This window comes from Athene noctua, chromosome 26 (genome assembly GCF_965140245.1).
Source record: "Athene noctua chromosome 26, bAthNoc1.hap1.1, whole genome shotgun sequence".
Taxonomy (NCBI): Eukaryota; Metazoa; Chordata; class Aves; order Strigiformes; family Strigidae; genus Athene; species Athene noctua.
The window spans coordinates 1800659-1814092 of NC_134062.1; the positions used below are offsets into that span (position 1 = coordinate 1800659).

Here is a 13434-nt window from a genome sequence, read left to right on the forward strand (position 1 = left end):
ATTCAAAGAGCTTTCTTGATCTAATATTAGTCTGCTATAGTTGGATTTCAGAATAAGCTAACTGTTTTAAATTATCTGCTTTTCAGAGAGCACCGCAAGCACCAGGCCTGGATGCAGCTGTAGTGAAAACTTGAGGCGGGGAGAGAAGAGAATATGAAAAAGCAGCATGAAATTTGCTCTAGTCATAGGGCAGCGACTGTGTATCGGACCCCAGAAACGAGAGCAGCGCAGATGACAGAGACCTTTTATCACATCTCTTGTCCACTCCCACCACATGTGTTCCTTCTGCCCACCTTTGAAAAGAAGTTCAAATTGGTTACTAGACAGCTGCAGCCCTTTATGAGTTTAAATCCTTCCCCAGCTGGCACTGAAGAAAGATCCTGCAGCTTTGCTGTCCTTACGGTCATTTCTGCAACACATGAGCAAGGAATCAGCTGATTTCTGCAATCTTTGACCATCATGTAAATAGGAGCAGATTGTGACCTACAGCGTCACAATTTGAAACAAACATCAGCCATTCCCATGGAAAGTCTCCACAAGTGGAAAACATACACGGGTGAGCAAGAATCGGTAGGGAGTCTTCAGAATGCACACAAGAAAAGCAAACATCACGATCGAAAATAAGGAACAAAACCAGAAGAACATGCAAAACCAAGACAACCAAGTCTTCAAACCTTCTGGATCTCGACCAGAGAGGGCAGAGACCAGGGGAAGAGGGGCTGCTCCCCACGCATGCACTCATGTGGGAAGGTTACTGGTGTTAGTTTTGTTTCCCTGGCAAACCCCAGCCTAAATCCTTTCCCGGTGGTGGTCCAAGACAATAAGGTGATTTCAGTATTCATGGATTGAAAAGAAGCCAACTGCTTCCTGGTTTTCAAAATTATCTGTTTAGCTGGGGAAGCAGAAGAGCAGGAGTTTCCCTCCCTCCCCCCTTCAGATTATGCACAGATATTAAGCGAAGTTGTAAAAGTCACAACACTGCAGAAACTGTTTTCACTACCACACACTTTACTTGGAGACTGATGTCATCTCCAGAAGCTGCAAGGGTCAATCATTTGCTTCTTGACTTCACGGAGATCACCACCTACTGGAACTCTTGCTGGTAAATGAGTTCAGATTAAATCCCTCGCAGGCTCCGAGGTGGATGGTGTGCGAAGGAAGAGCTGCTCTGGCAAGAAGGTGCAACAGTACTTCCGACGCAAACTGTGGGAAGCCTAGCTCCCATCCTGTACTCTGTGTGTGCCTGTCCATACTGCTTGATAAAACCACAGTTCCCACTCTAGCCATGTTTAAGTTTTACTTTTGATTTTAAAAAAAAAATGTCTTTCTTAAATCATCATGTGACATGCTTACCAGTAACTACATTTTAGAGACAGGGAATTTCTGATCCTTTTGACAGGTGACTGAATAGGTAGAGTGTGACTGTGTGTGTCTGTGTGAACGCTGTACAGGGTCCACGTGTGGAGTTGCTGTTACCTGAGCACCTGCCCACAGCCCCCCAGCAACGGGCCGTCTGTAGCTGGGGCACACTGGCACCCTGAGCAGCAAAAGCACTTTTGCCATCGGTGTTAATGCCAGAGCGAGTTTCAGAGCCTCATTCAACGGCTGACTGTTGGATTCCGATAGCAAAAGAAGCAAATGACTGAGCCTTCTTTTTTTTTTTTTTTTTTTTCTTTCCTCCCCAAGTGTTTTCAAGCTCAGTGTGGAAAACTGAAGTTGAGTTCTTCATATGCAGACAGTGGTGAGCGACTTCTCCAAAAGGCTTGTAGAAGGATTTTGGAGTGATGGAATTTGGAGATCCCTGGTCACCGACCAGAGGGGAATCCTCACCCCAAATCTAGGCAACCAATCAGAACAAAGTGTTTTACCTTCTGTTCACCAGCGTGGACGACATCATCAGCACCATGCAAGCCACATGACAAAGTCACATGATACGCACGCACATGATTGGTTGAAAGGAAAGTGGAGGAGGTCACATGGAAAATACAAAAAAATTAAAAAACTGATGTAAACAATGGGCAAGGGAAAAATCAACAACAGAATTACAGACTAAATAAAACAGAAACAAAATTAAATTAGCCAGTATATATCAGAAACACTGGGGAGACAGTAAAATCGCCTGGAAATACAAGAATATTAAACCACAGAGAGCACTGAGTTACGACCTTGTGTTAGGCACAGCAGCACCACTGCTTATTAATACCAAGTCAAAGAAGAAAATAAATTATTGTAGAGTGCGCACTGGAACTTGGACAGCTGAAGGAATCCACAAAACTGTTGGAAAGAAAAAGGGAATAAATACATTGTTATTGAGAAACAGCCCAGGCAGCAGCGGGGAAATGGTCAAAGTCTCAGCCCACATAGTTCAGGGAAGACAAACCTCGGCATTTCACAGTGGTGTATCCTCCCCTCTGCAAACAAATGTCTTCCTAAGCATCAATAACAGTAACAACTGAAAAAGAGAAAAATCTACTGTGTGTACACATTTCCAAGGAGAGAGCTTTCCATCAGAGAGCGCAAGCAGGGTTTGCTCAGACTGACAGCTATCACTCACACACAAACCCCGTCCATCACATTCAGCCTGAAGAGTCAAGGAATGGCATGAGTCACGTATAATGAATTACACTGATGGTTTCCTGCGTGCAAGGGGCTTTTCTGTCAGAGAGAAGAATGAAGTACTCTGCACTGGAAATTAATTACAAAGATGGCACGTGGAAGACAGCTACTGCTGAAAGAGATGAAAAAGTGCACAGACTATGACAGGAGCACGGAATAAAAAAAAAAAAAATAAAATCAGTTGTCAGACTGGAGGACATCACTAACTCCACGCTCTGTTTCCTTTCCTAAATTACTACCTACTTTATAACTTGCATTTTTTATGATCATTCCTCTGTCTCGTCTAAATGAGGCTCCTTCACAGCACTCTGGTCCTTCCCTGTTAATTTGATGTAAAGAGAATTAAACCTTCAATCTTTTGGGTGCTTGTATCTGACAAGATTAAGGGCATACCATTACTGGGGAAAGAACTGATGATACAAAACATAAAATCAATTTGTTGCATCTAAGATTTCAATCCATTGTCTCTAGTTATTAAACAGATTCATGGAACTCTGGGCAGGTGCATCACGAAGTTGAGATACTGTGAGATTGCTTGGGAAGGCATTCAGTGTCTCCTGCTCATGAGGAAACATATTCCCAAATCTCCAGTAAATTTAAGATAATGTGAGATTTAAAAACAGGCAAGAGGGGCTGACTTTCAGATCACTTCTTCCAGAGAGAAAGCTTTAAAGAACAAGGGCAAACTTCGCAGTATAAATACAACCAAAAGCTACTTTGGATGAGGCTTCTAAGACACAAACGACATCTGGAAATACTGTCTTTAGCTTAAAACCTTGAAAAGTCATCCTGTTGTCATGGGTAGAAGTCAGGCAGTCAGAACACTGATTGTCTTGGAGCCTGCAGGAGGAACGAGGTACACGTAGTACTGTGAATCTGAAAACACAAGGGCTTTCACTCAGCTCTCTCTCTCGGGACTACTGGACCAAGGAACCCGGCAAAAATATCTCTTATAGCTACTGTTATCATCAGGGCTTCAGAGATACGGACCACTGACCAGCTTACTCGCAGATCATATTTTTAACGAGCATGAAAAGGAGAAGTGCAGTTTTGTCTGTTCTGTGAAAATGCTTCTCCCAAACTCCGCAGCTAACTAGATCCTAAGGGTTGTCTCCGAACATTAAGTTCATTTAGAGACGGGGACCTCAGCACTGTTTGCCTCAAGGCACTGCAGGGGTAGCTCTGGGTTCCGGCTGGACACAGGCAGGGGCAGAGAATATACACACGTGTCCTTAATTCCTGGTAAATCTGGAACGAGTGAAAGGGAAAACAAAAAGGAGTGTGAAAGTTGAATTAACGAACAGCTGCTATCAAACTTTCACTTTTTCTGTAAACAAGCTTCCCAAACACGCACATGTCTATCTTGTTATAATAAATACTTGGTGGCCAGGCCTGTTTCTCGGGGAAATAAATTCCAAAGTCAAAAAAAAGAGTCAGCAGCTCCTTGGGACGCCCATGTGACCCTTTTCCCAAGCCCACAACCTATTCTGAATTGACTGGATGCACTGTGCAAGATAACGCAGATTTTATAGAAAAAATACACTTGGCTTTCCATCTTCTCTTGCTCAGTGTCCTCCACCTCCCTCATCCTGCAACTTTTGAATCTCTTGGCCAGTATCTAGTAAATACAACAGAAGTTTCTATAGATTCTGAAAAACCAGGAGGCTAGATAAAGACCCAAACTAGTGCCTCAACTGAAAAAAAAAAAACAACGAACTTTTTTCAAGTGACCTCAAACATTGCTAAGCAAAACAGATTCCACAGTGGAGACAGCAGCAAGAAAAACATTATTACTGCCACTGATACACAGCACTGTTCATCCAAGCAACCCAAGAGGATTAAGTCAAAGGAGATGGAGAGTCCTGAACTTCTTGTATGACCAGTCATCTCCCGTATGATCACAAAGTCAAAAACTCATCAGGTTTCAGTGAGATCCACCGTTGGTTTTCCTGACTTCGTGATGCTACGCAGCAGCTCTTACTCTCTAATTGCTTTTGGTTTCGTTCATTTAACCGCTGAGGTTAGGTGAGGGTAAGACACAAGATCATTCAGCATCACCATCGATAATTAAATGATGCAAACTTGTGAGAGCATCTGCCTTGTGCCGACGCCCTTTTATGCTGCTGAATACAGCATATTCATACGCTGCAGAACAACTCGGCATACAAAGCAAATCTGTCTGCTATTTGCATAAACTGACTGTTTAATGTCACACGAATGACAATGAGGCGGTGAGATGTCAGGTCTGCCTCTGTTCAGTGTAAGAGCCTGAACTTCAGCGCAGGTGAAAATGAGAACTTTTACCCTCAGAAAACCCAACAGTCACACATACATTCCCCCCCCCCCCAAAAAAAAAAAAAAGTGTGGAAAATGTTTATCATGAACTAGCTCTTAGTAGCTTTTCTGGGTAAGAAGACCCATTCTTTTTAAGGAACAAAGAATGCTCTGCAAAACATTAACACAACATTTCCCCTCTCAAGTGAAGCCATATCCTAGCCCCACACGTGAACTGCCATAATGGAATCTCTACCTCCCAAGAAATAAAAATTAGTACACCTCTTGGTTGCCACCTTTCCCCTGCCCTTCACCCTCTCCACCCCACCCTCCAAAGCTGATTCGAGTTAAAAGTTCTCTTCAGCAATACAGAACCACGGCGACTTCAGATGCATCAGGAATTAGGGTTTGGAATGTTGTATACGTGAGAAATACTGCAAGAATGAAAGCATTTGTTGTGGTCACTGATAAAAAGACATTTCATGCAATGTGTAAGACCAGGGAATGTGGCAGTCATAAATGCAGTAATAACTTTTTTTTTTAAATTCCTTTGACAGTTCTAGACTAGCTGTACTATCCTCTCCCTCCATCCCAACCCCCAAAACAATCACATACTTCATGCGTTTAGTATCTTTCCACTGAGAAGTGATGAACCATTTCTACCCCACTACAAGTAAACCACACAGATTTATAGCCAATCTGAAAGACCGTATTCACAGAAACACATTTTATTATTGCCAGTCAAAAGAAAAGCATTTGACTTTGTAGAAATGATGCTGTTCAAAGCACACCCATGCACCACGTCAACCTGTGTCTTCCTCAGTGTTTTTCTTTACCTTCCAGAACAGCGTTACAAATATTTCAGCATATGATTGGCTGTAAATCTCCTACGGGTAGGGATTAAAATCACACACCTGACCCATCCACTCGGGGAGGAAGGCGCGTCACTGAACTCGGAAGAGCTAGTCTGAACCAGACATTGCAAAATGGTTCTTTTACGTACAGATCAACTAATGCCAGTTTTAGCTGGTTTTCCTTAGACTGCTCAGATCCAGCATGGAAGCACCTGCTTACCTGACTCGGCCTCCCTAGGACTGGCTAACCAACAACGTGCCGAGCAAGACCTGAGGGAATCTGAATCCAATGCCATTTCAGATACGGATTACAAAGCCTTAGACCTCTTTTAATGCAGGCATGGCATCAGTGGCAAGGTGGGGCAGTGCTCCCTCTCCCCACTGTCCCCTCTCCTGTAATATATTCTACCTCCTCATTTGTGTCTCCTTTCAACGTCCAGCACCTACAGTTGTAGTATCAACTGCATCTCCCTAAATTCACAGAAAACAGAGCAAGGCAGGGTAGTAAGAAGATTCTTTAGTCCATGTCCCTTTTGTGAAGGCAGCTTTAACACTAAAACCACTAATGAAAAATGTGAAAGGAAAACATTTATTTGGGAAATTATAATTATCTCCTTTTTTCCCCCCCTCTTTCTCCCCCTCCATCTTTAACCGCATGCTTGGTAGGAAGAGGAGGAAGAGTGGTGCCATGCTGGGTTCTCAACAGCTCCATGCTCACACAACACGCTAATGCCAGACTGTTGGTTAACAGACATCAAAGTAATGAGCTACAGTGCTTTAATTCCCTTGGTAGAAGGGCTACAGCATAACAAATTGCACTCCAGACCCAAGGGGAGCAGTTCCCATCTACTCACTTGCTGGCTCTGAGCTTTCCCGTTCAGCAAGGGGCTGAGTTGCTATGGAAACAGAAGGATAGACAGGACACGTCAAGGTGAGGCACACCATGTAAGTTGTAAGAGGCAGAGGCAATAGAAAGGAAAGAGAGGAGGACGGTGAGGAGAGCGAGAATGATACTGACCCCTTCGCACGGAGGCGCATCACCCGCAGAGGGGCAGAACCCGCTCCGCTGCGGCTGCCGCGCGGCCCCTCTCCGCAGCCCCCCCAGTGACCGGGCAGCCGGCCTGCGCTGCCCGTGCCCGCAGCAAGCCCCAGCTCCAAGCGTCCCCTACGGATGCTTTTTCATCCTGAAGAGTTTGGAAGCTCCGAATCCAGTTTCAGAGACAGCTACAGCATTTTTACCTACTTTTAGCCCAAACAGCGACGGAGGTTCAGATGCTGCTAGCCCATTAAGTACTGGAATTTCTGGGAGGCCCTCACTGTTGCCACAACTACAGAAGACAAAGGAGCAAGGACCAGTGAGAACTTACCCCCTTCTGATACCCCAGCCTTTCTCACCTCCAGGCACTAGGGCAGAGAGGAGGAAAAAAGATCTAACAGCTCAACAGGGTGTGAGCACCCCTGAGAAATCAGGCAGTTTTGAGAAGCGGACAGACTGAAAGCCCCTTGGGAACCCTGCTAAGCACTCCCAAGAGCAAAGGCAGCACACGCACTGAATACAAGGATAGCCAGGACAGAAGGACAAAAGTCATGAGAAGAACGCAGTGTGAGACACGAGTGGTGAGGGACTTCTCTACTGTTCTATAAAAGAACTTTAAAACCAAAAGAACTGTCACTGTCATGTCTTCAAGACCAGGCAGAGAATTAGAGCTACAAAGCGGGGTCAGACATCTTCAGAGTCTGGAGAGCAGCCCTGTAGAAAGAGATCTGGTGATCTGGGTTGATGGCAAGTTGAGCAGGAGCCAACAGCAGGCCCCGGCAGCCAAAAGGGCCAACCATGGCCTGGGGTGCATCCAGCCAGTCGAGGGGCTGTGTCCTCTACACTGCACTGCTGCGTCCCCACCTCGGGGACTGGGTGCAGTTGTGGGTGCCTCAGTGTAAGAGTGTGTCCAGAGGAAGGGGACCAAGATGGTGACAGGTCTTGGCGAGACTTAGGAGGGGCGGCTGAGGTCACTTGGCTTGTTCAGCGGAGGGGGTGCCCTCACGGCACTCCACAGCCTCCTCAAGGCGGGGGCACAGGGGGAGGTGCAATCTCCTCTCTCTGGTGGCGAGTGATAGGACACGAGGAAATGGAATGAAGTTGCATGAGGGAAGTTCAGATTGGACATTAGGAAAAGGATCTTTACCGAGAGGGTGGTCGGTCACCGGAACAGGCTCCCCAGGGAAGTGGCAAAGGCACCGAGCCTGTCGGAGTTCCAGGAGCATCCGGGCAATGCTCTCAGTCACACGGGTTAGATTTAGACAGTTCTGCAAGGAGCAGGGAGTCGGACTCAGTGATCCTTATGGGTCCCTTCCAACTTGAGATGTTCTCTGTTTCTATGAATTCCTTTCCCTCCCATGGAGATATCACTGCTGCTGGTGTGAGGGCAAACAGGACAAACCACCCATTTTGTGGTTTGCAACCTAAATCTGACCATGCAGATTCAAAGAGAAAAGATGAAGCAGGATATAAAGAAATGAGTTTTCTTCCACAGCTCCAGAAGTTGTCTTAGTAACAGGCTTAGAGAAGCACAAGTCCTTCCCTGCTGATCACTTGAGTATCTTCTGTTCTATTTAGCTGAGAAACTAAACTCTTTATTAGCTGTGCTAAGTTGATTTCAGAAAATTTACCTTCACACCACAAAAGCTGAGCGTACACCGTAAGACATCCCCAAGAATGGAACACAAAGTGATCAGAAATGTTAATGGCAAAGGCCAGTGACAACCACTGCCCTCCACAGGGGCAGGGTTTCACTCTCCGTCCTTCTCTTGATCTCTCTCCTTCCCTAAGTCCAGCATACCTGGGAGCCCTCTGTGGCTTTTCTCTGTCCTGGAAATCAAGCTTATGCTTATCTGTAGTTCCTCTACCTGAAGATTCAGTTTTCACTCAGGGGGAAAAAGATCTTTTTAAAAAAAATAATAAAAATATATATATACAGAAAGGAAGCAAACCACCCAAGGCTGTTAGGCAGAGTGCAGCACACTCAGTGAGGAGATGCATGCAGAGCAAAGCAGAACAAAGAAACAGCCTCTGCTACCATACTCACTCTCTGCTAACCGGGAGGTGGGTGCAGCAGGACTTGCTAAAGAAAGAGAAAGGAAGGTGAGAGGGGAGCTGACTCCTGTTAAACGTTGCCAAAAGATGGAAAGTTAAAAAACAAACTGGTAGGATTTTGTCAGATCAAGCCTCTCCGGACACAGAGCTCGAGCAAAGCAAATGCACTTTGCCAGACTCCTCCGTGAGTTCTTGCTTTAAACCAACCTTCTCATGACGCGGGGTCACTGAACACACCCCAGTGCTCACCAGCGTTCCCAGGAGCCCGAGCCAATGCCATTTAAGCCAGCAGAGATGCTGGCCAGCACTCTGTGTGTGGCAGCAAGACAGCCTACAGCACCCCTGTTAGCGTGAAGGCCACTGCTAACCACCCGGTCGCCAGCTTAGGACCTGATGGAATCTGGGGACTATTTTAATGTTGGTTTGGTTTGGGGGTTGGTTTTTTTTTTTTTTTTTTTACATTAAGATGTCTTGATATCAAAAACAAACACACCACACACACACACACACACACTCTTGTGGTTTCACAAACGTTTGGGCCCTGCCCCATCTGCACAACAGCAAGAAAGAGCTGGGGCTCAAAAAGGAACCGTTCACAAGCTCTGTGTGCAGCCTCTGTTTGTCTTCAGATTGACAAAGAAAAGCAAATGCAGAAAAACAACAAATGGTTGGGGTGAAAATACAAACCCCTGTCAAGTTAGACAGATATCCTTCCAACCCCGCAATTCTCATCTGTACTAGTATAGTTCATCAATTATCACTAATTACCTGGGCCTTCACGTGCCTCTGAGATAGAAAGAAACTACTTTTTGCTTACTGAGGAAAATTTTTTAAAAATCAAAACAACGATGGACTTATCCCAGGTGTCAAAATGGTGTCAGTTTTTACATTCAAGTACAAACGTTAAATAATAGGGCAAGAAAAACTAGTTGCTTTAGCTAGTCTGAAAATGCAGCCTTGGCTGGTGTCAAAATACAGTTTTTCTGTTCTTTCCTGTAAGATTTCTGAAACATTTCTGTGATCTTCACATCATACCAGACTAGGGGACACCCAGCACTTTCCTGATTTAGACTTTGCCCACAAACAGGTAATTTCGTGTGACTGGAATCCCAGCACAGATGCAAAAAGGCTTTTCTGTCCTGCTGACAAATCCCTTCGCCATCGCCACAACCCAGTCCGTGATCTGAGCTGGGCTCTGAGAACCCCAGAGTGCAGAGAAGGAACTGGAGAAATGAATGCTCAGAAGGATCACAGCTGCAAGGCACAAACGTGCTTGAAAGAGCATCAGCAGAATTTAATTTGTAAATGAGAAAAAATGTTATAGCCCACGAAGAAAGAAAAAAGAAATGGAACTTACCCTACAAGGGAGCAGATTTAGGGACTACAGACTGACTGAGGGATGACTGCCACATTAAAAAAAGGCAAAAAATCTCTACTACAAACGTGATTTAATGTTCTTCAAAGCCACGTACCTGTCCCCAAGTGACGAACACGAGGCTTGGCGGACAGATCTGTCGATCCGGCTGAAACAAAGCTTTTAATGTTCTTTTTCCTCTCTTTTTATCTTTTCCCTTTTCCTGTGGTACTGGCCTGCACGGAGACCGAACACCCAAGCCCTCATCTCCCTTGTGTATCACTGGCCACGTCCAATTCAGAAGGGCCTAACAAAGAATTTGCCTGATAGTTACAGCACTAACCAGGATTAGCTTCCTGTAAGGGATATGTTACTTCTGCTGAAATTAACAGGCTCCAGACAATTTTAGGCACCGGACTGCACGTATGTTCTGGGAACACGTCTCCCAGGTGACTCTTGGTAACTACAACAATTTGCAATTCTGTCTGTCCATCTGTCCAGTCATTCATCCATCCTGACCACCCGTCCATCCAGCCTGGTAGTGTCCACGAAGGTCAAATTTTTGTATATTTTTTGTATAATACAATCTTTAAGGAAAAATACCACAAGCATGATTCAAATCCTGTAATGTATCTTTCCTTTTTTTTTTTTTTTTTTTTTTTTTAAAAAACCTTCAGCTTCAGAAGTCTCAAAGAATGTGACAGCAGCTTGATAAAGCTTGCAGATGCAATCTTGGAAATAACAACAGTTCATCCCAAGGACACACACTTTAATAAACAGAATAATGCCTGCTTAGATAAAGAGGTTTCTTTTAGCTGCCACTGATGAACTCTGAAAGGTACAAAGCTAGGAAGCAGCCAACATTTCACTGAACCCACCTGACAATTAAAACATACCCATCACACCTCTCTAACTCATTTCACATTAGGAAGGGGGAAACATGCATTTTTTTTTATTATGAGGTTTATTTATTTGAGTGTACAATTTACACAAGTGCTGGAAGACTGTCCAAAGACTATTAATGGTAAAAGCATTAATGAGAAATGTGGATTTCTTCTTGAAGTTTTTGCTTTCAAAATTGTGAAGATATTCAAAATTAATTCTGAAGTTTTTGGTTGGCTCTTAATTGGTCTAGACCAGATCTGCAATTTAGCTAAAACTTTCTCCTGGTGCATTTTTTTTTGTGTGGTTTTTTTTTTTTGTTTTGTTTTGTTTTTCCTTGAAATTATCTGCATTTCATTAAAATTTGAAAATTTTTAATTGATTCGCAAACATGAAGCCTTCCACTACTCCATTCTGTAGTCAACAAGCTAACTACTGTTATTAGACAATCACTAAGTTAAATATTGGAATTGCATGCTTTACAAGAAAGACAAAGATGTTAACCCCTAACTATGTTCTACAAGGAACAGCATTACCCATGGTAAGGTGACTACTCTAATGTCAGTCGTATTAGGAAATGGACCAGTTACTTTATTTCTAAACACCCTGAGAGGAAAAAGGTACTAGATTAAAAACTAATGTTATGTGTGTTAGAGGAACATAAAGAGTGAAAGAAATGCAGAGAGGCACTTACGTGAGTGGGGGATGCCTGCAGTTTTTCCATGGATGGAACACAGACAAAAAGTAAAGACAGAGATAGACAAAAAAAAAATAAAATGTAGAAGAGGTGAGAAGAGAAGATCGAGAACATGGAGCTGGAAAATCAAAATACCACCAGCTGCCTCAAATCTAACCCTCGGATCAAGACCATGCACAGCGCACAGGGCCTCAAAGCATGCACACACACGGGTAGGGATATTGCTAGCTCGGAATTCAGGAGAAGGTCCTGCACAACGGTGTCAGAAGAGCTGTCAAGTAAGTATGGATGGAATGGTGGGAAGAAGGTGGCTGTGGATCTGAATGCAAGGGGAATGGGACAGAAGAACCCCCAGGGCTGTGTGTGGTGGAATCCATACCCTGATGCTTGGATGAAGCTGTGTACAAGGATAAGAGACCACCTCTCCCCTTGCCTGCTTTTGTCACATCTCCCCTACCTACTCTACACTTCTTTTTCCGTCCTTCTTTCCTTCCCATTTTGTCTAACACTGGTTTTTAATTCTTGACTCTTTTGTTCCTGGTTGAAACAGGAGGGAAAGCGTTGGGCCACGGCAGAGCATTCTGCCACCGGAGTGGAAGATTGCCAAGACAAGGGGCTGTGGCAATCACCTTATGTGCCCCATGGGACTCAAAGCAGGGATTTGCAGGGAAGAGAAATCCCCCTCTCCCTGGCCCTCCTTCCCCAGTCCATGGCCAGTCCTATGCTGAACCTCTTAATTTCTGATTTGCAAAAACCCCTCCTTGCGCCAGTGACGTTACATTCTCCATGACCAGTGCCCTTCTCAACTCACTGCTCTTCCTCACTAAAACTCTGTCGCATAGACCCTTCTCTTTGACAAAGTTTATCTAGTAACCCAGGGCACAAACCAGTGCAAATAAAACAGTTCCTCTGCCTCCTACCTTCAGAGAAGATTTTTATTTAGCAATGAACTTCACTACAATCAAAAAGCACAACAAAAACCAAGGGTGCAGCAAGGTCTGCGAGAGGTGTCATCCGCGCATGGCAGCGATGCCCTGGAAAGATGCAAGGAAAGAGAACCAGAGAGGCAGAGGGAGATCTCAGTTTTACTTACGAACTGGTTGTGTCTTGAAGTCGGACGGCAGGCTGATCTCACCCACGCCCTTGCCATTGACCGCAGACAGCCTCACAGAGTAGGTCGTTTCAGGCTTCAGGCCAGTGATAGTGATCATGCCCTCCACATTTGCTGTTGCAGAGATAAGGGGGGAAAAGCAAGGAAAGGCTCAGGCTTTAAGTAAACAATAGATGCCACGTTTCTATCATATACCTTTGCCAAGCTCAGCCCCTGTAAGAGCCGTCTGCTGGGCCCAGCCTCGCACAGTGCAGGCCCAGAGAAAGGTCAGAGCCACCACCTGTGTCAAGCAGGGGATTCGAGGGGCACTGCACAGCCTCTCTCGAGGGGACAGAGCAGCCACCGGAGGGCATCAGCCCTTGGCCTGTGCCAAGGAGCCCCCTGGAGAATGCTCTTCAAGAGCACTGTCATGTGGGGCTCTGACTGCACCTAGAACTGCTTTTCTGTTGGGCTGCATGGTCCAACTGAAAGCAAAACCCTTAGCAGGAGAGGAACCCATCTCTCTCCTTTAACAATCTGTAAGGAGGTCAGACACAGTCTAAATGGAAAGAACCT

At 45.0% G+C, this 13434-nt stretch overlaps 1 protein-coding gene across 2 annotated transcripts in view; it reads right to left on the reverse strand.

Annotated features, from left to right (window-relative positions):
* NCAM1 (neural cell adhesion molecule 1) overlaps positions 1-13434 on the reverse strand; it is a 134264-nt gene that overhangs the window by 27163 nt on the left and 93667 nt on the right. For both annotated transcript variants that reach the window (XM_074927647.1, XM_074927648.1), the window contains one exon: positions 12862-12993. In XM_074927647.1, coding sequence (XP_074783748.1) covers positions 12862-12993 — 132 coding nt within the window. The remainder of the gene's footprint in view (positions 1-12861; positions 12994-13434) is intronic.